Source organism: Telmatherina bonti (genome assembly GCF_933228915.1).
Source record: "Telmatherina bonti genome assembly, chromosome: 2".
NCBI lineage: Eukaryota > Metazoa > Chordata > Actinopteri > Atheriniformes > Telmatherinidae > Telmatherina > Telmatherina bonti.
The window spans coordinates 45,478,825-45,506,284 of record NC_136620.1 but is presented as its reverse complement, the minus strand read 5'-3'; the positions used below and the strand labels follow the sequence as shown (position 1 = coordinate 45,506,284).

Here is a 27,460-nt window from a genome sequence, read left to right as displayed (position 1 = left end):
AAGTCGGATTCGGTTCCGGCTGAAATGAGTTTCCTCTGCAGGGTGGACCGGCTATTCCTTAGAGAGAAGGTGAGGAGGTCGGTCACCGCGGGAGGAGATCAGAGTAGAGCCGGTGCTCCTCTACATCAAGAGGAGGTGGCTCAGGCATCTGGTCAGGATGCCTCTTGGACGCCTCCCCGGTGAGGTGCTTTGGACACGTCCCTCTGGGAGGAGACCCTGGGGAAGATCCAGGACACGCTCTCGGCTGGCCTGGGAATGCCTCCGGATCCCCCCACAGAGTAGACAAATGTGGCTGGGGAGAGGGAAGTCTGTGGTTCCCTGCTTAGGCTGAGCATCAGACATCATTACATTCCAGGAGATGTGATATTCAGCCTGCAAGGCCAGTGCAGGGAACCAGATTCAGATAACAGCTTTTTTTGCATCAGGCTGAGTGTTGTTTGGCTCTTCCTTAAGTCTTTAGTGGTCTCAGTCGGACTCCAAAACAGCCAAATCGGGGGTTATTTTACACCAAACCAAGCATCAGCTTCTCTATGATGTTTCCCACCCACAGATAAGCTACAGAACTGCATCCAGCCTGCCAGTTCAGGCCAGACTGGCATCCAGTTCATGGTTAAGCTCTATTACTGCATGAATTCGAGTGCTGCTAGTTGCTCGACAAAGTCCATCACAGATCTTCCAAAATTTGTGACTTACCAGTTGTGTAGAGATCCTCCACAGAAAGAAGCAGCAGGCACATGACCTTCATCACGTATCCAACAGCATGCATTCCGTAGGGATCTGCTGGCTCCCCTTTGCCCATTCTTTGGGATGAAAAAGATTTGATGAATTGCCTTGAGAGACCAGCTGACCAGATCCATAATTTAAATTCAGAAGGAAATGGAGAAAGAGGCTCAGATAGATAGATTGACAATACAATGGAGCAGCAGGGCAGAGTGGAAATGTGAGGGAAAGAGAAAGCATCCGTCCTCTCTGAGAGCAGGAAGTGAAGACCTGATGATGGGGGAATTTATCAGAAATTTATTACTTGCAATGGGCCGCTTAGTGATTCCAGAAAGATTTCTTTAATGTGGAACACAGATGGCATACCCATTTTTAAGTTCAAAGTTTTCTGTTTGGCCTTTTTATTGTGTCATAAATGTAGGTATCAGAAGTGGGACTGTAAGGTTTTAACCTTAGAGAATGCAGATTTGCGACGTCCCCTCAGGTGCACAGCCAAAGGAAAAAGAGGAGGAAGAACCACAGGACTCCAAAATTGGCAGAGCTCGGTTTCTTTTTACTTAGATTTCTTTTCAGTTTCACATGCACAGACACCTTTCCCACTGTTCCTTTACAATTCACATTCCTCCACTAGTATAAATAGGCTAGAACCATATCCATTAGTATCCAACACAGGAGTGTATTCACAATTACAAACCTTTAAAACATACAACATAGCTTAACTCTAAATACCACTCATAAAGACTAAATTACATCACACATTATCCCTTTAATAATGAAAACATGAAATACTAATCAAGAAAAATAAAGAAAAACTACTTCTTTCCTGATCTCCCCCTCTCCTCAGGCCATTTGGTTTGTGCCAACAAAACTAATTAAGCACACCAGACCCTTGTCAGCAACATTCATAGGCACACCTCCATGATACTGCTGATCTCCAAGATCACCTCAGAGAGAGAGAGAGAGAACCCAAGACATATACTGAAAACAAACCAAATGAATGTATCATTCAACTAAATAGGATCCATCTTTCGTGAATACATACATCAACAGAAACGAATAAAGAAATAAATGGATGATATGTACATGTCGATGTGTGACATAAAACAGCACCTGCTTAGTGAGGTGATGCCTGCGTCTTCCTCACAGTGCCTATTGAAGTTTTTGTGGTTTTCCACAGAGTTCTCTTGATGTGCATTCAGTATGGTTAGATCAATCAGCGAAGTTGACAAATGCCTAAAAGAAATAAGGCCAACATTTCTGATTTGATTCCCTCGTTCTGTGTCTTCTCAAAGAATGTTGTTCAAAGCTTATAAGTATCGGCCCATTTTGTTGATTTTGGACCAGTTGTATTCTGGGACATGCTTGCAGGACTGTATAATAACCATTTCCCGCTCCTTAGGAAAGCAATCTTTATTTTTCTGATGGAGTCAATAACCACTGTGCAGAGAGCTCTCTGGTTTCTCTGCCTGAGATCACAAAGAAACACAAAAGTTGAGAAACTATGAGAATCATATCAGAGCTGGTTGAGATCTCTTCTGAAATTTAATATGAGACTACATTGAGATTTGGTGCATCTTATTTCTCCAGGGAACAAACTGAGATGCAGGAGAAATAAACATTAGTCTCACTTAGGTGTCAAAGATATCTCATAGTTGTCTAGGAGAAATAAATTAAACATTTTAGAGATTTCTTTCCAGATTTTTTTCCTTAGGGGTTATGCATACCTTCTGTAAGGCTCAAAGTATTTTATTTTAATAATAAAATCTTGTTATTGTTACTAGATGCTGTATGTGCACATTTAAAGATAATCTGTGTAACTAGAAACAGCTGGAATATCAACTGTTGTTGCATTACAAATAAAACTTGCACCAGTTCAATTACGAAGTGCTAATCTATTATAAAGTAAATGTGTATGTATAACCCTTAGCACAAAAAACGTATACAGTTTCTGTCCACTAAATTTCTGTTTAGTGTTTTCAGAGCGAAACCATAGACATCATATATACATAGACGCCTCTTTGAGGGCTGGAGAGTGAACCAGCATCGCTGCCATATTGGATGGGTCCCTGCTTTTGAGTTTTGCTGCAGAGTCAACGTAGTTTCCCTACATAAGTCTTTTTTGTGGAACAACGCGTATATATTGCACACAAACAAAACACTTTTCTACATAACTGGTTGCTAAATAATGTTAATACAGTGAATAATCTACTAAATGATAAATTTTACTCCTATGAGGTGTTTATGGAAAAATATGATATTGATGCTTCACAAAGAGAGTTTTACATGGTAGCATAATTACCTCCACCAAGGAGGTTATGTTTTTACTGGTTTATCTGTTTGTCTGTGTTCAAGATAACTTAAAAAGTTCTGGACGGATTTTCATGAAGTGTTTAGGTATTGGAAATGTGAAAAGGAAGAACTGATTTAATTTAATTTTGATTGTGATCCGGATCACCGTTTGGATCCAGGAACTTTTTGAAGGCCTTGGTGTCATGATGTGGTGGTTTTGTGTTTTTCCTTAGTTTCAGGTTTCCTGTTTTATTTTATAGTTTTTCCTGTTTGGTTCTCTTGTTTGTTGTTTAGCTTTATTGATTTCCTGTTCATTGAGTTCACCTGGTCTTGTTTCAGTTCATTCCGTACACCTGTTTCTTGTTTAGTTCCCCAGTGTATTTATACCCATTTACCTCAGTTTTAGTTCTCGGTTGCAGGATAATTTTTTGTTGTACTTTGTTCCCTGTTTGCCTCGGTTAAGATTAAAAGCAGTCTTCAACCTGCATCCCAGTTCCCTCATCTCTGCATTTGGGTCCACACCTTCCACTTTCCCACTGCCACCATGACCCTTGGCGGAGGTTTATATTTTCTGGGTGTTTTTCTGGGTAACTTCTGAATTGCAGTTTTGATACAATACTTTATTTTCAGACTTTGTACAACTGTAATCTTTATTTTGGTAAATTAATAAATGTAAATAAGAGTTTGCCATAGTTAATAGAAAGCAGCAACTACTCCCGTATTTTGTTCAGCATTTGGTTGCAATAACTGTCAAAATATTGAAAGCATATTGTGTGGAATTACATTTCACGAGGTTGAATAATTTATTTAACCAGATAAAAACAGATCAAACCAAATGCATCAATAAACAGACATGTTAGTATCAAATTCATTTATACATTTATTTATATTGTAGGTACCTTATGTCTTTGTTAAATAGCATTCTACAAATATTTTAGCATATAAGCCCGTTGTTTTTTAGGTTTTATGGTGATCTGTATCATAACATCTCTGCCCTTTGTAACAAACCAAACTAAAAAAAAATCCGGTAAAAATTGGTTAAATTATAATTGTGGTTGGATCTACACCTTACAGATAAATGCATTGGAGGCGCATGGAGATCCATCCAAGATGGCGGCGCGATGCGTCTATTTATATGATGTCTATGTATTTTATGTCTATGAGCGAAACGCCTGCTTATAAAGGCGTCTTATTTTGAAATGACACACCGGATGCAGTATGTATGATTTCCGGCAGACTGGTCAGAAGAGAAACAGCCTGTTTGCGGCCATATGTAACATATTGTCATTCATTGGTTTTTACGTTTAGCTCATTTGTTGTTTGTTGTTCCGCTTCCTGATTCTCCGGGACGGTTATCTGCTGCGGCGAGGGCGCGTGCACGCTGCGTGGTGACGGCGCGAGAAGCACGATGATCGAGCGACCAGAAACTGCCGTTCAGAGCATCTCTGTAAGTCCATTTCCCTTCAGACGCATCTCTATGAGTCCATTTCCCTTCAGATGCATCTCTATGAGTCCATTTCCCTTCAGACGCATCTCTATGAGTCCATTTCCCTTCAGACGCATCTCTATAAGTCCATTTCCCTTCAGATGCATCTCTATAAGTCCATTTCCCTTCAGATGCATCTCTATAAGTCCATTTCCCTTCAGATGCATCTCTATGAGTCCATTTCCCTTCAGATGCATCTCTATGAGTCCATTTCCCTTCAGACGCATCTCTATGAGTCCATTTCCCTTCAGACGCATCTCTATGAGTCCATTTCCCTTCAGACGCATCTCTATGAGTCCATTTCCCTTCAGACGCATCTCTATGAGTCCATTTCCCTTCAGACGCATCTCTGTGAGTCCATTTCCCTTCAGACGCATCTCTATGAGTCCATTTCCCTTCAGACGCATCTCTATGAGTCCATTTCCCTTCAGACGCATCTCTATAAGTCCATTTCCCTTCAGACGCATCTCTGAGTCCATTTCCCTTCAGATGCATCTCTATAAGTCCATTTCCCTTCAGACGCATCTCTATGAGTCCATTTCCCTTCAGATGCATCTCTATAAGTCCATTTCCCTTCAGACGCATCTCTATGAGTCCATTTCCCTTCAGACGCATCTCTATAAGTCCATTTCCCTTCAGACGCATCTCTATAAGTCCATTTCCCTTCAGACGCATCTCTATAAGTCCATTTCCCTTCAGACGCATCTCTATGAGTCCATTTCCCTTCAGACGCATCTCTATGAGTCCATTTCCCTTCAGACGCATCTCTATAAGTCCATTTCCCTTCAGACGCATCTCTATAAGTCCATTTCCCTTCAGACGCATCTCTATGAGTCCATTTCCCTTCAGACGCATCTCTGTGAGTCCATTTCCCTTCAGACGCATCTCTATAAGTCCATTTCCCTTCAGACGCATCTCTATAAGTCCATTTCCCTTCAGACGCATCTCTGAGTCCATTTCCCTTCAGACGCATCTCTATGAGTCCATTTCCCTTCAGACGCATCTCTATAAGTCCATTTCCCTTCAGACGCATCTCTGTGAGTCCATTTCCCTTCAGACGCATCTCTATGAGTCCATTTCCCTTCAGATGCATCTCTATGAGTCCATTTCCCTTCAGACGCATCTCTGAGTCCATTTCCCTTCAGACGCATCTCTATGAGTCCATTTCCCTTCAGACGCATCTCTATAAGTCCATTTCCCTTCAGACGCATCTCTATGAGTCCATTTCCCTTCAGACGCATCTCTGAGTCCATTTCCCTTCAGACGCATCTCTGTGAGTCCATTTCCCTTCAGACGCATCTCTATGAGTCCATTTCCCTTCAGACGCATCTCTGAGTCCATTTCCCTTCAGACGCATCTCTATGAGTCCATTTCCCTTCAGATGCATCTCTATGAGTCCATTTCCCTTCAGATGCATCTCTATAAGTCCATTTCCCTTCAGACGCATCTCTATGAGTCCATTTCCCTTCAGACGCATCTCTATGAGTCCATTTCCCTTCAGACGCATCTCTATGAGTCCATTTCCCTTCAGACGCATCTCTATGAGTCCATTTCCCTTCAGACGCATCTCTATGAGTCCATTTCCCTTCAGATGCATCTCTATGAGTCCATTTCCCTTCAGACGCATCTCTATGAGTCCATTTCCCTTCAGACGCATCTCTATGAGTCCATTTCCCTTCAGATGCATCTCTGAGTCCATTTCCCTTCAGACGCATCTCTATGAGTCCATTTCCCTTCAGACGCATCTCTATGAGTCCATTTCCCTTCAGACGCATCTCTGAGTCCATTTCCCTTCAGACGCATCTCTATGAGTCCATTTCCCTTCAGATGCATCTCTATGAGTCCATTTCCCTTCAGACGCATCTCTATAAGTCCATTTCCCTTCAGACGCATCTCTATAAGTCCATTTCCCTTCCGTGCATCTCTATAAGTCCATTTCCCTTCAGACGCATCTCTATAAGTCCATTTCCCTTCAGTGCATTTCTATAAGTCCATTTCCCTTCAGTGCATTTCTATAAGTCCATTTCCCTTCAGTGCATTTCTATAAGTCCATTTCCCTTCAGACGCATCTCTGTGAGTCCATTTCCCTTCAGACTTATCTCTGTGAGTCCATTTCCCTTCAGACTTATCTCTGTGAGTCCATTTCCCTTCAGACGCATCTCTATGAGTCCATTTCCCTTCAGACGCATCTCTATGAGTCCATTTCCCTTCAGATGCATCTCTATGAGTCCATTTCCCTTCAGACGCATCTCTATGAGTCCATTTCCCTTCAGACGCATCTCTATGAGTCCATTTCCCTTCAGACGCATCTCTATGAGTCCATTTCCCTTCAGACGCATCTCTATGAGTCCATTTCCCTTCAGATGCATCTCTGTAAGGTGGCAATCAATTATCTGATTATTTAATATTGGCTTTAATTCCGCGTTTTGTGCTGCTTCTTAATGTTGCAGTGAAATGAATAAACATTTATATTTATGTGGGGTAAAAAGCAGCAAAGTTTGGGTTTTTAGCACCATCAGGTTAACAGTGGGTCCGTCTGCATGCATGCAGAAATGCACCTCTATGGGAATTCTTTCTAACTTTGGATATTATGTGACAGTTTTTCTGTATTTTGCATCTGTCTGACATTAAAACAAACATTAACTTTGCAATGATGGAAAATGATGCTGCACTTAATTTTAAATCATGTCTGACATTAACACTGAATTGATTTTGGGGCTGATCACAGTTTACAGAGATTTTCCCAGACAGCTGGCAGCTCACCCTCAGTCCTGCTGAGTTGGCTTAACATCTGCAGCTGAACAACAAAGGATAAATAACTTTATTCCCACCATGGGGTGGGAGTGCAAGGAGCCGAAGCTGGTGCATGAAGTGAGCGGTTCTGACTAGATATAGTTGGACTCACCTTGATGCATGGCTTGGGTTCTGGAACCAGTATCCCTGAGAAGGGCTAAATCGTCCTCCGCTCTGGAGTTGCCTTCAGTCAGAGGTACCGAGCAGGTGTGGGCATTGTCACTGGTGCCGGACGTTGGGGTTTACCCCGGTGGATGAAAGGGTAGTTTCCCTCCGCCTCCAGGTGGGGGGACGGGTCCTGACTGTTGTCTGTGCTTATGCACCGAACAGCAGTTCAGAGTACCCACCCTTTCTGGAGTCCTTGGAGGGAGTGCTGGAGGGTGCTCCTTCTGGGGACTCCATTGTTCTGCTGGGGGACTTCAATGCTCACGTGGGCAATGACAGTGAGACCTGGAGGGGAGTGATTAGGAGCCCCCACCCCGAACCCAAATGTTGGTTTGTTATTGGACTTCCTGCAGGTCGGGTCGTGCACATGGCAGGGTTTGTGTATTTTAATGCCACCCGTTGTGAAAATGTTGGTATATTTACCACCTAGATCAGCTGTTTAATCAAAGCAATCCGTTTCACCTGCAACAGGAAAAATGCAAACCTCAAATGTCCAACCAGTCCCTCCAGCGTGTCCTGGAAACACGCTGGAGGGATTATATCTCTCGGCTGGTCTGGGAACTCCTTGGGATCCCCCCTGAAGGGGCTGTAGAGCGGGAGGTCTGGACTTCCATGCTTAATTCAGTTCAACTTTATTTATATAGTGTCAAATCACGGCAATGCCATCTCAAGACGCTTTACAGACAGAGGGGAAAACATAATGAAAGCCAATTCATAATAGCCTATATAAGGAAACCAACAGATTGAGTTGAGTCCAACTCAATCTCCCATCCTGAGCAAGCACACTGGCGACAGTGGGAAGGAAAAAACTCCCTTTTAACAGGAAGGAAACCTCCGGCAGAACCCGGCTCAGGACAGGCAGCCATCTGCCTCTGCTGTGTGGGGGGAAGAGGACAGAAAGACAACAGACAACAGGAACTGCTACTCCCGGCCAGGGAGACCTGCTGAGACAGGAGACATACATGTTAATGATGCAACACTGTTATGGGGGGGTAAAAGAGAGAGATAAAGAGAAAGAAGCTCAGTGTATCAGGAAATGTACCTCAGCAGTCTAAACCTATAGCAGCATAACTAAGGGATGCTAACCATCCCTAGCTATAGGACTTATCAAAAAGATAAGTCTTCAGCCTAGTCTTAAAGGTGGGGAGGGTGTCTGCTTCCCTAACACTAACTGGGAGCTTATTCCATAAGAGAGGGGCCTGATAACCAAAGGCTCTGCCTCCTGCTCGGCTCTTTGAGACTCTAGGAACCACAAGTAAGCCTGCAGTCTGCGAACGAAGTACTCTGCTTGGTATATAAGGAACAATGAGGTCTTTGATATATAGTGGTGCCTGGTTGTGGAGGGCTTTATATGTAAGGAGAAGGATTTTAAATTCTATTCTAGATTCAACAGGCAGCCAATGAAGAGAGGCTAAAACTGGAGAAATATGATCTCTCATGCTGGTTCTGGTCAGGACTCTGGCTGCAGAATTCTGGATCAGCTGAAGGCTTTTCAGGGCATATTTAGGACAGCCCAGTAATAGAGAGTTACAGTAATCTAGTCTCGAAGTAACAAAAGCGTGAACCAGTTTTTCTGCATCACTCTGAGACAGAATGTCCCTAATTTTGGCTATATTACGTAAATGAAAGAAGGCTGTTTTAGTAACCTGCTTAATATGTGGGCCAAAGGACAGGTCAGGGTCAAATATTACTCCAAGGTTTCTCACTGTAGCACTGGAAGCTAAAGTAATGCCATCCAGGTTCATTACAAAACCGGAAAATTTAGCTCTGAGTTTTTCAGATCCAACGAGAATTACTTCAGTCTTATCTGAGTTTAAGAGGAGAAAATTTCTAGACATCCAAGTCTTTATGTCTAGGAGACAATTTTGTAGCCTATTGGGCTGATTTGTTTCATTTGGTTTAAAGGATAAGTATAGTTGAGTATCATCTGCATAACAATGAAAGTTTATTCCATGCTGTCTCACAATTTTTCCTAAAGGGAACATATATAGTGTGAAGAGTATCAGTCTAAGTACAGAACCTTGAGGAACTCCATGACTTACTGTAGTTTGTGAGGAGGACTTGTAATTTACATGAACGAATGTTCATGCAGCTTAGGCTGCTGCTCCCACATCCTGACCCCTGAAAAAGGGACAGAAAATGGATGGATGGATTTAGACGTGCTCTGGATACAATGTTCTCGTTTAATAACTGTTTACCCTTGTTATTTTGGTATAAAAATTATATTTCGTCCAGTTGTAGTTGGTAATTTAGCTTCTTGTTGGACGTTTGGAAGATGTTTCATGGTACAAAAGTAACATGCTGTGTTTCAGGCTTTTGCTGGTTTGTCCAGAGAGGGATTATTCACCACACTACACACCTCACACTGTGGTCATGCTGCATCTGTCTGATAAGATCAGAAGTGACTGGCAGCGACTTTCCCCGCCATGACCAATGCATTGACTTACATTCAGACAGATGGGGGGTGGTGGGGCTAAAAATAAGCAGAGGAAGGTTTCTGCACTACTCACTACAGCATCTTTAATGCTATTTAATGTTGAGCATGTAAGGAATCAGACCCTATGGGTCAGCTTCTGGATGCATGGAGGGGGTTGAGGAGCTGAATAACACAGATGATGTCAGCTACTATTACCACCGGGTGGACGAGGGGGGAGGGGTCCAAATGAATGGACTGACTAGCTTTTCTCTCGTCCCTATTGCGTCCATCTTTTATGTGCCTGCTGCTTTTCGTGTTCACCACTTTCCGTTGGAAAAACTTAAGAATTTCCCATCAGTTTGTGAGGAGTGAACTGAAGCAGCATGAATATTAAACACCAGATGCAACAATTATTAACCTGCATTTGGGACATTTCCTGTGTGTGGCATATATTCCCTGTAAATGATATATATATACCCTTTATATGATGCACTCATACTTTTCCCTCTACCTTTGCACCCACATAGCTTTGCTATGTCTGCTTTCCTGTCATTTAGCGTGGGAACACACTTAGCGGGTTACGCTACCTGTGCAACTGCAGGAATATGTGCTGACCATCAGCAGAGGCACTTTATATAACTTGCAGAACTAGAATGTGGGTGGAAAAGTGGAAAATGCTCCAGGCGTGTTCGGAGTAGTTTTTCCTGCTGTTGAGCTGACAGCATCAGAATATTGATGAGCTGAATAGATTCAGATAGATCTTCCTGTGTGCATGTTGGTTTTCTGAATGTTGCATTCCAGCAACATATCTGGTGTCTTCTGATAACATTTTAATCAGTTTGAACATTTATTTTATACAATATCAATCCATAAAACTTGGAGATCCACTTTCTTTATATTTGTCTTTTAAATGTGACAACAGTGGCCCTACGTTGGCACGACTTAGTGATGCTCGATGAGATCTTACGGTGTTTACGCAACACAACAGTTTCTTGTTTTGCCTCTGTCCAATCAGCTTCTGTCTCGGAGGCGCTGTCACATCTCCATGTTTAACATGGAACCCCATAATACTGATTAATAAAGTAATCTGATTACTCCTAGGTATCTGATATATTTACCAGATTTTTCATGTTCGGCTTGTAGCCGTGTGAAGCAGAAAGAGATCATCAATGTTTTAACATTGTCTTTTCTAGGATGAGACAATATTTCATGTTCTGAAAAACTGGAGCAACTGCATGGTCCACAGCTCGACTCTGCTGGAAGATCCTGTACCAACATTGATGTTTTGTGAAAGTTGTAGAACCAACCACAGTTTGGTTTTGCATCACATGACCAAGATATTAAATTTACAATGATTTAACATGGAGCCAAAGTTGTCCTAAGTTAGGGGTGTCCAGCTCTGGTCCTCGAGGGCCACCGTCCTGCAGGTTTTCCATGTAAGCTTGTTCCAACACACCGGCTTTAAACTAATCAGTCATTGTGCGGAACTTGGGTGGCCAGGACAGCCTGGAAGACAGCGGTCGTCAATAGGCACCCCGTTCTCAGTGCATATCAATCCGACACCAAGTACATTCAGACCAAATATTGATGATGCAACACTTTGCTTAAAATTTCACAATCATTTAATTATTGAGCAGAAAAACAGAAACCTTTCTATTAACAAACTGAACTGAGAAATTTCAAACTTTTTGTTTGTAAACAACATAAAAGTTATTTTATTTTTCTTATATTGTTGTTTTATTTGTTTATCATTTTCTCTGAGTTGGCTTCATGAGTGGACTGATGACTAATCTAAGTGAGTTTTGCCAAGAAGAATGGGAAAATATCTGTCTGTCAATCTGCAAAGCCAGTAGAGACATATCCCAAAAGACTTGCAGCTGGAATTGCTGCAAAAGGTGATTCCACAAAGCTTTGACTCAGGGGGGCTGAATACTTTTGCACACCACACTTTTCAGCTTTTTATTTGTGAAATAAAAAATAATTATGGAACGCTTTGCGTTGGCCTTTTACATAAAATTCCTAAAAAATATATTTGTTTGTGGCGTGTTATGTGTCAAAATGTGGAGAAGTTCAAGGGGTATGAATACTTTTGCAAGACACTGTACATTAAAAAAATAACGTCCTTGCCACCAAAAGAATGCTGCTCATTCTTTTCTATCTGGCGCATCTGGGGAAAAGAGGCCGCGAAGGATGCAATCAATCGTCTGGACGATAGAAATCGTTTCATATGAGGCTCTATCGCAGGTGTAGGCTACTCTGGTCCTGGAGTGCCACAGTCCTGCAAATGTTAGGAGTTTCTCTGCTGCAACACACCTGGCACACGTCAGACCTGATTAGTAGAGCTTGACATCAAACTCTGCCCAAGTCTGCTATTTAGTCATTGATTTGAATCAGGTGTGTTGCAGCAGGGAAACTCCTACATTTGCAGGAGTGTGGCACTCGAGGACCGGAGTTGCCTACACCAGCTCTATCATTTACGCCACCATAAGCTGCTTTACTGCAGTATTTTGCATCAAGACACGCTTTACGGCACGCTGCGATACATAAACATGGAGGCAGACGGTAGCAGACGTGTTTCAGAGGATAATTCACTAAAAGATGAGCAGCCGACCCAAACTGATGAGCTTGTTCCTAAAAGAGGGAAATTTCTGTCTGGATGCGGTTTGGATATAAAAAGAGCGAGGTGGAACCGACAACAGACTAGCTCACAGTCCCAACAACGGACTCCGACACAACTAACTCATTTTATCACCTGCAGGAATCAGGATACAGAATCCAGAATAAAGAATAGAGTCAATAAAAGCAGCGTCTAGTGGAGGAGAATAAACTCCAGACGCTGCAGCAGGTATTTACCTGTGGAACGTCATACGGCCATAGTTCCCCCAGATGGAAGGAGATCCCTGCTGCTGTTGCCTAGCAACACCTGATACATAACTGATGACTGACACAACGTTACACAGTTTTATATGGTTATGGATCGTTATGGGGTTTAAGAGATGAGCTATGTCGGGATATGAGGTATCGGTTGTATCGCCCAGCCATGATGCAGCTAATCTGGAGCCAAACAAAGTGCAGATTTAGAAGCTGGATTCAGAGGAGCCTTCACATTGGGACAGCGTGACGTATGTAGCCGGCGAATCCACTATTGAAAGTGTGCAGACCCTGGATTGAGACACAGCTTGTGTAGCTTACCGTCAGCGTGTCTGTGATCCTGGAACCAACTGCTGACTTCCTCTGTGTGATTTGGGCCGGTCTGGACTCGGTATCTTCAGCCTTCCATCAGCGGAGCTGCTGAAGGATGCAGCCTGACAGGCCAGAGATCGATGGTTTGCCTCATGCAGGACAGATGATTGGAGGGATGTTGTCATGACAGCAGGCTGTAGGGAGGAGAGAAGCAGAAAGGGATGAAGAGACACCTCAGCGCTTAAAAAGAGAGAGAGACTGTTAGTGAATGATGGATACGACTGAACACGTACGACTTTTCCACTTCATTTTCTAGTTTGATGAATCTGTTTGGGATTTTTTTTTGTATTTTTTTTGTATTTTTTTGGACTTGTTGTATTGTAGGGTTAACTAGGGTTAAATTTTCATCTGGTTATTTGTTTCTGCTTCCTCTTGACCTCTTTTCCTTATATTCCCAGCTGCACTTCAGTGGAGTTCTGTTGCTGCAGAACAGAAAAAAGTGCTAATTGTAGTTCTGGGGAAAAAGCAACTGATAGATTTTTCCCTTCTGTTTACATGAATCAGAATGCTGCTCATGTTTCTGCTGTATTTATTCACCCTGGATGCTGTTTCATGAACACATGATCAGGAATGTTTGTGTTTTCTTTCAGCAGCGAAACCTGGAGGGCTACGTGGGCTTTGCCAACCTTCCCAACCAGGTCTATCGGAAGTCTGTCAAACGAGGGTTTGAGTTTACGTTAATGGTTGTTGGTAAGTCGGAGAAATCTTCTTGTAAATATGCAGACGCTTCCGTTTGAGTGTGAATTTGTGCGGCGTCCTGGAGGACATCGGGATAATGTTTGATTGGGTGGTGATGACCTGAGTAACCTTGTGGTTGAACACGTGTTCAGAGGACGAGAGGCCTCGTACGCCATGTTTGTAGATCAAGACTAAACTATGACTCAGTTTGTATTGTTCTGTTGTGTTTATAAAAACATGCCCGAAGACACGAATAATTATTTAAACATCAGTAATATTCAACGTGTAGCAGGATTTCTGGCTGCTGGTCATTAAAATGTGAAACCGCTCATATATCTGAGCTGGGTCATTGATGGATCACACTTTTGAAAAGGCCAATTACAAAAAAAACTAAAAATGATTTATTTTGTAATTTTTAAATTAAAATTTAGTGTACATTTGCATTAATGTAAAAAACCCAATTATTAGTGATTTTTCATTTTTTTTTACAGTTAAATTAGAAGGACATGCCTTCATAAAGTCATTTGGGGTGACCATGATTTACCCTAAAATGAACAGATTTCTTTTACATTCCTCCTAGTTTAACTAGTATTAATAGTTAAACAGTAAGGTATTAAAAGTAAACACTTTAAACAGTAAGGGCTTGTGAGCCCTTTAATTTTTTGTAAAACATGATTTTATACATTTTCAATGTTGGCTGAATCTTACTCATAATGCAGTTACAATACACAATTTTTTCTTCAAAATCAACTGACTTATTTAAATGTGCAAAGAGGGTATTCACATAACCATGAGATACCACTGATTAATATTTAAGCCAAAACTGATAGATTCTGTTTTAAATTTAGTGCAGTTATTACCAATCATTAGTTACCCCACATGACAGATGGTCACCCCAAATGGTGAGAAAACTGCTGGTTGTCTATTTAAAATGTTTACAGTACAGTTTAGTAAAAAGAAAACTGAACACAGTTTTATTCAAATAGCATTACAATAGTTCAGCATTCAAATATTACAAATGATGAAAAAAAACATTCAAAAGTTTCAAATGCAACACACATTAACCATCAGGAACTTGCATTGGACTTGAATGAACAATCTCAGTCAAGAAATTTATATGGAATAAGATTTCACATATGACTTCACCGACTGAACCTTGCCCTCTTGCTTTCTTCTCTGGAAACTGAAACAACAGAAGTGTCTATCATGACAAAATAAACATTTTATGCCTGTGCTGTTCTTGCCTATTATCTCCCCTAGTGGACTACTTTAGGTTCAAAATACTACCATCCATCCAACCAGCCATCCAACCAGCCATCCAACCTCTTCACCACAATAAGGTGACGGCTCAGGGTGGGGAGGACATCAGCCCCTCCTTGACAAATCAGCTTAAATAACTGATGACCCCCTAACCCTAACCCAAAACAATGGAAAATGTCCGTGAAAATGTGTCCTGCTGGTAAGACTTCTGTAACAGCAACTGCTGCAACACAGCTTTTCCCCTGTAGGCTAACTACCAAATTAGCATCTCTGCTGTTTTATACAGCAGTAACAGTAAATGATGTGACTCAAACGGGAAGATAAAGTAGCTGCTGGACTACCTGTCCTGTTTCTAACATAGCAGTTAGTTGTTAGACTGAATGAACTTCCCTGTCCAGCAGAAAGCTGCAACCTCCACCTGAAGTCCCTCATCAATCGTCTCCATCTGCTAAACGCTACACCCATGTAAACTCTCCTTTTAGACTTTCTTTTTCCTTTCCTCATGTTTATTTTTCTTTTCTTGGCTAATTTTCCTCCCTTTTACGGGGCAAAGAGTCTGGATGCTCTTCTATTTGAGTGGAAAATGACAGCTTGATGATCCACGGTGTTCTCTGCTTGTTTCACTCCGGTACTGTATTCAGAGATGGCAATGCAACATTGCAACCTTCTGCCGGGTGCGCCGCCACCTATGTATTTATAAATGACACTTAGAAGCTAGACGAATGCTTTCATTTGGATGCAATTGTGATTAAACTTTGGTCAAATACATATTCATGAAAGAAAAACTTGAATTTTTGGTCATGAAAAGCTAATTTATTTCCATGCTGGCCCGTTAAGGTTTCAAGGTATACTATTTTTCATACACCTTGTACACAAGCTAAAATACAATGCTCAAAAAATAAAGAGAACTTGAACAACACAATGTAACTCCAAGTTAACCAGACTTCTGTGAAATGGAACTGTCCACTTAGGAAGCAACACTGACTGACAATCAGTTCCACCTGCTGTTGTGCAAATGCAACAGACAACAGGTGGAAATTATAGGCAACTGGCAAGACACACCCAATAAAGGAGTGGTTCTGCAGGTGGAGACCACAGACCACTTCTCAGTTCCGATGCTTTCTGGATGATGTTTTGGTCACTTTTGAATGCTGGAGGTTAGGGCTGCATGATTCTGAATAAAATGAGAATTACGATTTTTTTTTTTGTTTTTTTTTTTTGCTTAGAATTGAGATCTTGATTCTCTCACGATTTTTCTCCATTAATATTTATTGCACGTATTACCGACACATCAACTGTGCAACAGCTGACACTGAACATAAAAACAATAAATGTCTCTCTTCTCTTCTGTTACACACACAACTTTTGAATCATTTTAATAGGAACATTTTTAACAATATATTTTCTGTGCATAAGGTGATGAGAGGTCGGTATGTTTCTTACAATGTAAACAACAGGAGGGTTGGACATGAAGCTAGAAACTTCAAACAGCAGTCCTTTGGTTAAATGTGATATTCTGACATTTAACATTGGAGAACAAAAGGGATTTATGCAATGTGGGTCTAAAGGGATTCACAATCTGTGAAGTGATAAAAGTGATATACCTATTTCAATGGTAAGATAAAAAAAAAACTTAAAAAAGAAAAAAGAGAGACGTTATGAAGCAACTTCTAGCGACTTCTAGAACAGCCAGTAGCTGCTTTCTTTACTTTGGACCAGCAAAGTGACCCAAAAGACACACTTTGGCAGAGTTACTTTGTTTTGTTGTTGTTTGTTTGTTTGTTTTCTGTAATTTTCTTCCTTTTGGTTTGTTTTTACTCAAAGTAAAACATGAACATATGTTGGCAAAACATAACTTTTTAAACTCCTTACTGGACAGACAGTTTAAACTGGACATTAACAATCTAAATGGACCAAACAGAGACAATAGAAATGTTAGTTTACATCTTTTTACTCAAATTTACATCATGGATCTGATTGGCTGGTCTTTCAACGCAATTGATCAAATTTTCAAAGATCAGGCAGAGGAGAGCCTGCATGTCCTGAGGGGACGCTTCCGGCTGGATACGTTCAGGACTCATGGGCCAGGTGGAGACCGATATGTCTGGCGATTCTGTCCTCTGAGGACGTGGAGGATGTTTACATCTTTGGCTTATTGGTGATCGGGATTCTGCTGATTGGTGCTGGTGGAGTTCTGATCTACCAAAAGATCCGTGAGATTCTGGCAACAACTGGCAGGTTGCCGGGATTCTGTAACAGTATGTGCTGGGCTAGCAGTGCACAGACTCTTGTGTTGACCGGACTCAACTGTAAGCAGGATACCAGTCTGGTCCATACTGGACATTTGGCCCGGAAGTCTCGGAGCTGAATCGACAACAACATGGAGAGGATGTCTGCTAGGATCGGTGAATTTAGACTGTAGACTGTACTAGAAAGTAGACCGCCTGAATTTTTGTATAAAATTTTATTTTATTTGATTTATTCTGCAGTCATTTAGCAGAAGCTTATCTCTAAGGCAGCTTACATCTGAGAGTGAGAACAACACAAGCAAGAAATCAAACAGGAGCTTCATGATTAAGTGGACAGCTGCAGCTCAGGAGGAAGAGGAGTTGACTTTCAACTGGAAAGCTGAGAGATCTATTTCCAGCCTTCACCTGACTATGTGCTGAAGTGTCCTTGGGCAAGACATTGAACCCCAGGTTGCCTCCTGATGTGCCTATTGGGGAAGGAGTGTGTGTTCTCACTCACATATAAGTCGCTTTGGATAGAAGCATCTGCTATCTATAGAATAGAAAAGTGGTAGTCGGGCTGCTGCAAGTCCAGTTGGATGCAGGTGTTGCCATGTAACGCAAGAGGCAGTGTTTTTGTGGTTGTTGTGGTGTCCCACGTCGTCATGGTAACGCTAGGCGTCTTCCACTGGTCGAGCATAGCTGTGGAGAGGGAGTGTAGCTCTGGATGAAGGAGTGAAAGTAGACAAGAGACGTTTGACTTCTTGTTTTGTAAACCAGAAGCAAAGCTTTGAATCTGATGCTCTGCAACTGGAAACCAGTACAGTGTGATTAGCAGATCTTTTGGGCTGGTTGAAGACCAGACGTGCTGCTGCGTTCTGACCAGGCAACCGAGGCAACATGGACCTTAAAGGTCAGCTGGTCATCCACCATGACACCCAGATTCCAGGCAGCAGGAACAAGTGTGACAGAGTGGAGCTTCACACGTATCTGCGGAGGTAAGGAAGGATCGGCTGGACAGACAATGAGCTGTCTTGGACAGATGGAGCTGAAGGTGGCGATCCTTCATCCATGCAGAGATATCAGCAAGGCAAGCTGATATTCTCAGTGAAACGTTGTGTCGTCTGGTGGGAAGGAGAGGAAAAGCTGAGTGTCATCTGCATAGCAGTGGTAGGAGAAGCCAAAATAGCGTAGCTACTTGTAGTGTACTTCGATAATCTATTTTAAGGGTGTGCACGAGCCTGTTTACAGGTTGTGATGAGGAACAAATGAAATGTGCTGTCCAGCTACTGATCTGTGTTGGATTGATAGTCTTTTCATCAACTCCTGGGTGACTCAAGCCAGACGTAGTTGAACCCAGTGTTGCTTAAACTTGTTTATTTCTTATCCTGAAACCAGGAACTGAGTTTGATAGTTCTGATTTCAACTGGGTTTCTGAAACAGGCCTCTGCTGTGAAGGACCTTCTGCAATGATAATGTTCGCTAGTATGATCTATAGAAATGGAGGATTTAATCATTGTAGAACATTTTCACTAAACATGGTATTTATAATTGTATAACCTGGACTTAAACTAGTTTAATCACCTCTGCAGACCAGCATTTCGCAGCTTTAGCCTGCTTCTGGTCCGCTTCTGGTCTTCTGGTGAACACTAGCATGTTTTCTGCTTGTCGTTGCCAGAAGGAAACTGTGGTTATTGTTCCCCAAATGCAATCAGAAACTTTTTCTTTTTCTCTCTCGTCTGTTCAGACCTCTCAATCCTGCCTCTCTACAGGGGGAGGCTGCTTCCTTCCCCTTTTGTCCAGCTGACAGTCTGAATAGAAATTCTTGGAAAGATTTTTGAGATCTAGTGCCAGCGTAGAGATCTGAACCGGGCTGAGATCAGAGCTGGGAGTAGAAGGGAAGCGATGTCTGCTTCATGCTGTTTCTGATGTGGAATGAGACCAGTTTTTAGCATCTGCTTTCCTGCAGCAGCTCAGGGATAGGGTTTCTAACTCCAAGCCCAGCTGTCAGAGTTGGGTGTCAACAAATACATACAAAACTTTAAAAGAAACTTCAGGAGAAGCATTAAGGTCTTTTCAGGCTGAAACTGATTTGGGTCAAAACAATAATGCAGCTTCTAAACACTTAAAATTCAAGTCAGGTGGATAAATGAACTTATCTGGTGCAAATGCACCTGGCCATTCAACTTCTTTTAACTGTTACAGGGCAAATAGGGCATGGGTGAGGGTGGTTGTGGGTGGGTGAAAGGGGATGTGTATGTGTGTTAGTGTTTTATCTATTTTTATCTATTTTGATGTAAATTGTTTTATAATGTAAAGCACTTTGTATTGTTTTTAAGCACGAAAAGTGCTATACAAATAAAGTTTGATTTGATTTGATTTAATCTGAAATGTTGCAGTGGAAGAAGCAGCTGGTTGCGATTTAAACCTCTTTACCAGATTAGCAGTGGTAGTTTACATGAACCAGCATTAGTTTATCTGCAGCTCTGATCTGTGTCTCACTGTGACATTATCTGCAGTTCTGCATATCTGACCCTGTTGTTGTTGTGGTCGGTTAGGGCTGGGCGATATGACAATATATATCATCTGGACGATGGAGCCTCATGTGAAACATTAGACATTTTCTAGTTTACATCATGACTAGGTGCTTCACTGCAGTATTTTATGTCATGATGCTCTGCATGACATGCACACTGTAATGCACAAAAGACGGTAGCAGACGTGTTTCAGAGCAGGGTAGTTCACTGAAAGATGACCAACCAACCCAAACCGATGAGCTTCTTCCTAAAAGAGGGGCAACTTCTGTCTGGATGTGGTTTGGAGATGAAAAGACTGACGTGGAACAGACAACAGTTGCTTGTAAAATATGCCAGCTTCCAGTCCTAACAACAGACTCCAAAATGACTAACTTATTTTATCACTGGCGCAAGAATCACAACAAAGACTACAGAAAAAGTCAACGAGCAAAAGCCGAAAAAGCAGCATTGAGTGGTGGCAAAAGAGCTCATAATAAACTCCACACACAAACAGCAGCAGGCTCGTACCCATGGAACGCAATACAGCCATAGTTCACGCACAGGAAAGGAGATCCAATCAACACAAGAAACGTGGGTTTTGCAAACACTCGATCCGAAATACAAAATGCCCAGCTGAAAACATACAACTGAAGTTGTTACCTGATTTATACGATGTGTGTCTGGCTAAAGTGGAAGTGGAGATTCACATGGGATGTTCTACGCTACAACAAGAGGTTTGTGGTAGAGCCAGACAACATATCCATTTATGAGCATGACGAAACGCTTTATTGACCAGAGTTGGAACCTCCACTGCCGGTGTTTACAGAAAACTTATTTTCCAGAAGACCACTGTTACGGCCCCTAAACAAAACAATAGTACGGCTCGAGAGTAGGAACCATAACATATGAAAGGAACCACTGCCAACAATCAACATTTAAACTAAGTTTATTAAAGAAACTGACAGCAACCGAAAGAGGAGGGAGCCCCGGCCAAAATAAACAAAAGAGAGCCGCCACAAAACAGCCACGCAATGGGCTGTAGGATCTGGGCCGCTCCCCAAACAAAAGGGGAGAAATGCTAGCAAGAGAGCTCAGCAGAGCTCTTGAATCGTGGGGCCTGCAAGTTGATTGCCTCATCTGTGTCACCACAGACAACGCCACCAACAACATCTTTGCCCTTGGTTGAAAGGGTGATCAAGCAGGAGAAAGCTCTCTAACAAGTCCTCTGTGCTGACAAGACGTCACCCGGTCCCAACTTGGCGGCATATGGAGGTTCTGGAGTCCATGAGGAAGGCATTGAGTCCTTTCAAGGAGTTCCCAGATGCCTTGTGTGGGGAGCTTTACCCAAGAGTTTCCTGTTTGAAACCCGCCATCCTTCTGTTCAACAACAAGATACTCAAGCATCAGGATGGTGACGTTAAGTTCACCACCACCACCACCAAAAAGGGCAAACTAAGCTACTTAAAAGAAAAGTGTTATGATTAGACAACGCAGGATCTGCTTGTTGACCCTTGATTCAAAACCACATACATCAAACAAAAGAATGTGGATTACATCCAGACAAGAGCTGCTGAAGGAGTTGGTGGCCGAACAAGCAGTTCTATCAGCTGCCAGAGGTCAGGATGAGCTAGTTCCTGCTTGTGCCAATGAGAAAAAGAAGAGTTAAGCAGTGACTTTTAAACATCAGGTAAGCCAAGTAGTTCCACATTTGAGCAGAGAGTCTATTGAAAAGGAGCTCAGCCTCCCTCTCCGACTGGAAGCTGGTCCAGACACAGAAGCACTGGAATGGTGGAAGATGAATGAGGCACGTTTTCCGCTCGTGGCCAAGCTAGCTAAGAGATATTTATGCATCCCTGCCACAAGTTACCATCAGAGTGGGCTTTCAGGGCAGGTGGGAACATCGTGTCATGTTGGGGGGTTAGGGATGCCAGAGGTCTTTGAAACCAGCAAGCGTTGACCAGCTTGTATTTCTAGCACTCAACCTGTAGAAACTGGACATTCAGTAAATAATCTCATTAAATCTTATTTGTTTTAAGAATTAATTTCCAGGCTACTTGAACCACTTTAGTTTTTCCTCTTAGATCTCATATTGCTGTATGAAATATAGTAATCCTTTTACAGCTTCACTTTAAACTTAAGAGGCTCTGTGATTATTTCTCTATTTGCTATATTGTAACCAACATTCATTTCCAGGTCTTTAAGACTATTATTTTTGTTTTGCTGCTTGAACTTGAAGAAACCATTTTTTTTCCAATTATTAGATTTTGTATTTTCATATTATGAGCCTGATATTGTTGCAATTTAAACTTTGAAGTTTACATTAGGTATTTTTCACTTCACTGAGTGTTTACACCTCAGGTTTTATATTTTGTACCCAGTAGGACTAGGTAAGCCTGCTAACGTGCTTTCTGTTGTCTGCTCTGGAGAACAAAGCAGACTACTTGAAAGCAGCTTAAATGTGTCATAACCTGGTGTTTTCATGTCTCCACCGTCCTCTGTGTTTTTAGATAATTGTTTAGAAACTTATTAAACCAAAAAATGTTTAAAATGTGTTTGTCCTGACCCTTTATTTATAACTAGGGCTGCAACGATTACTCTGGTAACTCAAGTAATCAGAGTACAAATATTGATCGAGGCAAATTATCTGCCTCGAGGCTCCGTGTAATTAACATAACGTAGAGATATATGTTCATTTCTGCATCATTCTCAGACCACTGCGCTGTTCGGAGGGACGACATCACTGCTTCAGTAAACATATAAACATCTAAACATGTATAAAATGTATAAAAGCAGAAGCTGTGGCCTACGGTGTGTCTGTACAGTCTGACTGTTTCAGCCGGACTGATGACGGACATTTCCACCAGCAGCGGCGAGCGCTTTGCTTTCTGTCTGAAGATCCTCCTTGCTTTGGTCTCTAATGGCAGAGAATGAAGAAGAGGAGAGGAAAAGACTGAAAAAGTTGCAGTGTGGGACCATTTCACACTGAAAAGGACAGAAAACGTAGAGTTGGTGTACCACCCCCCCACTTCACCGCTCCAGGAGGAGATCCAGCTTTCTGATTTATACCAGCAGCAGCAGCAGCTGGTAAAATGTTCAGAGTTCTAACCTGTGATATCAGTCAGCAGTGACGAGGCATGGCGAGGTGTCGGCTGCTAACGCACGCTAACCGTCTGGTAATCCGTCCCTCATCTGTCTCTCCTGCACACACGCAGAGTCAAAGCGCATGTTTTAGGCAGCCTCTGTTCCTGCAGCAAACTTTTATTCCGGATTAAACAGACAGACTTTTACCAGGCGCGTCGTCCACCAAGACATCGGCTGGTTCTTACTGTGGACATGTTTACAAGTCACTCCTTCTTTCTACGGGAATTCTTCTTTTCATCTTTTAAAAGGCAGAAATTTGCGACCGGTTGAGGATTGTTTCTCCACACATGGAGCACAAACACGTCGGCTGCACCAAATCCTCCTGCATTAGGTCGTAACAACACATGCAACAGCTTCACAGATATACATTTATACATTTACTTTGGTTGAGTTTCTAGTGTTTGTTCTACAAATAATAAAATTTCATTTATTTATTCATTTATTTTATTTTTGATTTTATTTTATCATGTTTTATTTAATATTATTTTGTATTTATTGATATTTTAGTATTGTAACATTGTTTTTTGCAGCACTTTGGAAACTGTTTACATTTATAAAATGTCCTATATAAATAACGTGGATTGGATTGAAGAGAAGATACGGAGATGGTGAAAGGAGCATGTTTACAACAAACTGTCTCTGAATGGTAAAGTCGTCATTTTAATGTCTGCTCACCTTGCTGTAAAGTCAGATAGCATGTTGACAACGAGGCATGTCGTTCAGTTTTATTGTGTTGGACCATTTTTTTAAACCATGTACTTTTTAAAAAAAAAATCCAAACTTTGAGATGTAAAAAATGAGTAAAGTTGATGCTGCATCATATTTCCCTACCAAACTGACACACACCACACCGTACTTACCGGCAGCCAGATAAACACACACACATTTTAACAACACAGAACTTCACAAAGCATCACATCTACTTTAGGTTTTATTTACTGTCAGTGTTTATCTTAATTAGCCTATTTAGATGTTTTAACCAGGAGTCTGGAAAATGTGGGGATTTCCATATGACAGGTCTCTGGTTGGTTTAGCCACCGATGTGGTGTGTAATACCTGCTGTAGCTGCTGGGTTACTGTACAGATAAATAACATGAAGTTAAATGTCCTGTATAAATGAAGCGTCACAGTTTGGCTGATGAGGCTTCCTGCTTCCTATTCACTGAAAGTAAATACCGTGTTTTTTGGGCCACAAGGCGCAGCCTCAGTTACGGAGTCTATTATTCACATAAGGTTGTAGCGTATTATCATTGACGTTAACCTGGGATCCAATGTCGGAGCGACAGTGAGTGTTTTTATTATTAATTCGCTGTGTCCTTAGACAAGCGGCGATCTCGGGGCACCACCCAGCCCTAAATTTGTTATATGGTCAGACAGGGAATACCGTAATATGACAATGAGATTTGTCAAATAACAGATAACCATCAGTCTCAGAATACGCTTACCTTAAGCTCTCGTCAGAGGGAACAAATCCCTTCTCAAAGATCGATCACGCTACCACGACTTCTTAAAATATAACACACTTTATTAAAACCACGCCGGTTAAAATCATCAGGCACAAATTAATAAAGTTAACCAGAAATAGCGTCAGCAAGCATCAAATACTGAATTAGCCAAGAAATGAGAGAGGGAGAGAGAGAGAAGGAGCCAACAACAAAAATGTAAAATAAAATTATTATTAAGCTGTAAGCTTACATAACTTACACAACTAGGAAGGTTGGAAAGATGGCAAGTCAATCAATCAATCAATCAAATTTTATTTATAAAGTGCTTTACAACAACCTTAGTTGACCAAAGTGCTGAACAAAGATAAAAATAAGTAAAAATATAAAAGCAGTTCATTCACATGTAAAAATCTCAACAGCCAAAGGCTGATCTAAACAGATGAGTCTTTAGCCTTAAACAGAGGCAGGTCCATGATGGAGCGTAACTCCAGAGGCAGAGAGTTCCAGAGTTTGGGCCCTGCCACTGCGAAGGCCCGATCGCCCCACTGTTTATACCTAGACCGAGGGACCACCAGGAGGTGCTGATCAGAGGAGCGCAGGGCTCTGCTGGGCTGGTGAGGAGTCAGGAGGTCACAAAGGTACGGAGGTGCAAGGCCATGGATGGAGCAGAAAACAAACAGAAGGATTTTGAACTGAATTCTGAACTGAAGCGGGAGCCAGTGTAGAGAGAACAGTACAGGGGAGATATGGTCATGTTTGCGTGTGTTGGTGAGAAGGCGGGCAGCTGCATTCTGCACAAGCTGTAGACGGTGCAGAGAAGCCTGGCTGAGTCCAATGTAGAGGGCGTTGCAATAGTCCAAACGTGAACTGATGAAGGCGTGGATGGCTGTTTCAAGGTCTTGACGAGTGAGAAAGGATCTGATTTTGGCCAACTGGCGAAGCTGAAAAAAGCTTGCCCTGACCACAGAGTCTATTTGTTTATTGAGTCTGAGATTATTGTCCAACGTCACTCCAAGGTTCCTAACTGTCTGACTGAGATGGTTGGTGAGAGGTGTGAACAATGGAACTGCATTTGCCGGGCTGGGGGCACCAAAGAGGATAAATTCAGATTTTGACTCATTCAGACAGAGGAAGTTTTGCGATAGTCACTGCTTAATGTCATCCAGACACCTGTAGATGGACTGTGTGTCTGAGGAGTTCTGGGAAACTGGCAGATAGATTTGGAGATCGTCTGCATACAAGTGGAATGAGACATTATGGCGGGATATCACAGAGCCGAGGGGCAACATATACAAAGAGAACAGAACAGGGCCAAGAATGGAACCCTGTGGCACACCGGAAGACAGAGGAGCTGAAGATGAAGAGAGGTCATTAATCATTACTGAGAAAGATCTATCAGTCAGGTATGACTTGAACCATTGGAGCACAGGTCCCTGAAGACCCACTTGCTGGGCTAAGCGAGTGAGAAGGACAGAGTGGTCCACTGTGTCAAATGCTGCGGTAAGATCAAGCATTACCAACAGCACAGGTTGCTTTAAATCCAGGGAGAGCAAGACGTCATTTTGCACCTTAAGGAGTGCTGACTCTGTGCTGTGGCGCGTTCTGAAACCAGACTGAAACCTCTCAAAAATGTGATTCTGATCCAAAAATGATTGTAATTGTGAAAAAACCAGCTTTTCCAATACTTTAGAGAGAAATGGCAGATGGGACACGGGTCTGAAATTTGAGAGAACTGCTGGGTCTAGGTTAGGTTTCTTGGTAAGTGGCCTGACCACAGCCTGCTTAAAAACAGCCGGAACAGACCCTAACAGCAGGCAGGAGTTGAAAAAAGAAAGTAGACATGGCCCCACTGTGTCAAAAACCTGTTTTAAAACTCTAGATGGGACAATGTCCAAGGGACAGCTTGTTGGTCTCAGCTTCTGAACCACTTCACAGAGCTGAGAGAGTGATACTGGCTCAAACCCAGTCAACACAGCAGCAGGGGCAAAAGGCAGGGCACAAGGTGGAGCAGTAGCTGCAGCACTATTGTTGCTAATGCTCTGTCTAACAGAGGCCACCTTGTCTGTGAAATGATGGAGAAATGCGTCACAGGTGGATTTAGACACATTTACCAACACATTGTCCGAAGGATTAGTCACAGACTGGATTGTATTGAACAAAACTTGAGGGCGATTGCTGCTAGTGGAAATAACAGTTGAAAGATATTTACATTTGGCTTCTTTAACAGCATTTTGATAGTCAGAAAGACAGTCTCTCAGTATGCCCAGAGACACATGCAGCTTGTCTTTCTTCCATCTCTGTTCAGCCTGCCTGCAGCGCCTTCTCAGGGCACGTGTGGTGTTATTCAGCCAGGGATCTGGTTTAGGTTTGATGGACCTCAGCTTAAAGGGTGCAACACAGTCCAGAATTTCTGAGCAGGTAGAATTAAAAGAGGAAATAAATTCCTCTGGGCACAGATGTTCCAGTTCACCCAGAGCATACAAACCAGTACCCATAAAGGCAGCAGCAAATTCACCTGCTGTAGCGGAAGTAAAAGCACGACGGCTACAAGCTGGGGCAGAAGATTTAGCTTGAGCTGAAGGAGCTGTGAAGTCAAAAAGAATGGGGAGGTGGTCTGAGATGCACGTGTCCAATATCTCTGAAATATTTACTGGGAGACCATGTGACATTATGAGGTCCAATGTGTGACCGAGTCTATGTGTGGGTGATTTTACTGACTGAGTTAAATCAAATGAGGCTAACAGGTTTTGAAAGTCAGTTGACAAATTACTGGATGGGCAACAGACATGAATGTTCAAGTCCCCACAAAAAAAAAAAAAAAAGTCTAATGAAGTTAACTAACTATATCAGGGTAGACTATCAGGCAGATACCGGGGGAGTGGATTTAAAAAGGGCAGCTTCTGCTTACTAAGACACCAGCTGGATCGGAGACAGTGGAATAATGGGTCGGCCTTACTTCAGCGCCTTGGTGGTCGAGAACCCGAACCTTGGGTCCAGTGGGCAAGGATTCAGTGGTCGTCCTCATACCTGTCCAAAGGGGACCTCCGCAGAAGTCAGGAGCTCGCCTGGAACCGCCTGGT

At 42.3% G+C, this 27,460-nt stretch overlaps 1 protein-coding gene across 1 annotated transcript in view; it reads left to right on the top strand.

The window, feature by feature from the left end:
• The first annotated feature begins 4,268 nt into the window (after positions 1-4,268).
• LOC306771054 (septin-7-like) overlaps positions 4,269-27,460 on the top strand; it is a 91,183-nt gene continuing 67,991 nt past the window's right edge. The window contains exons 1-2 of the mRNA XM_079260087.1: positions 4,269-4,456; positions 13,703-13,802. Of these exons, the coding sequence (XP_079116213.1) occupies positions 4,418-4,456; positions 13,703-13,802 (139 nt within the window). The 5' untranslated portion in view covers positions 4,269-4,417. The remainder of the gene's footprint in view (positions 4,457-13,702; positions 13,803-27,460) is intronic.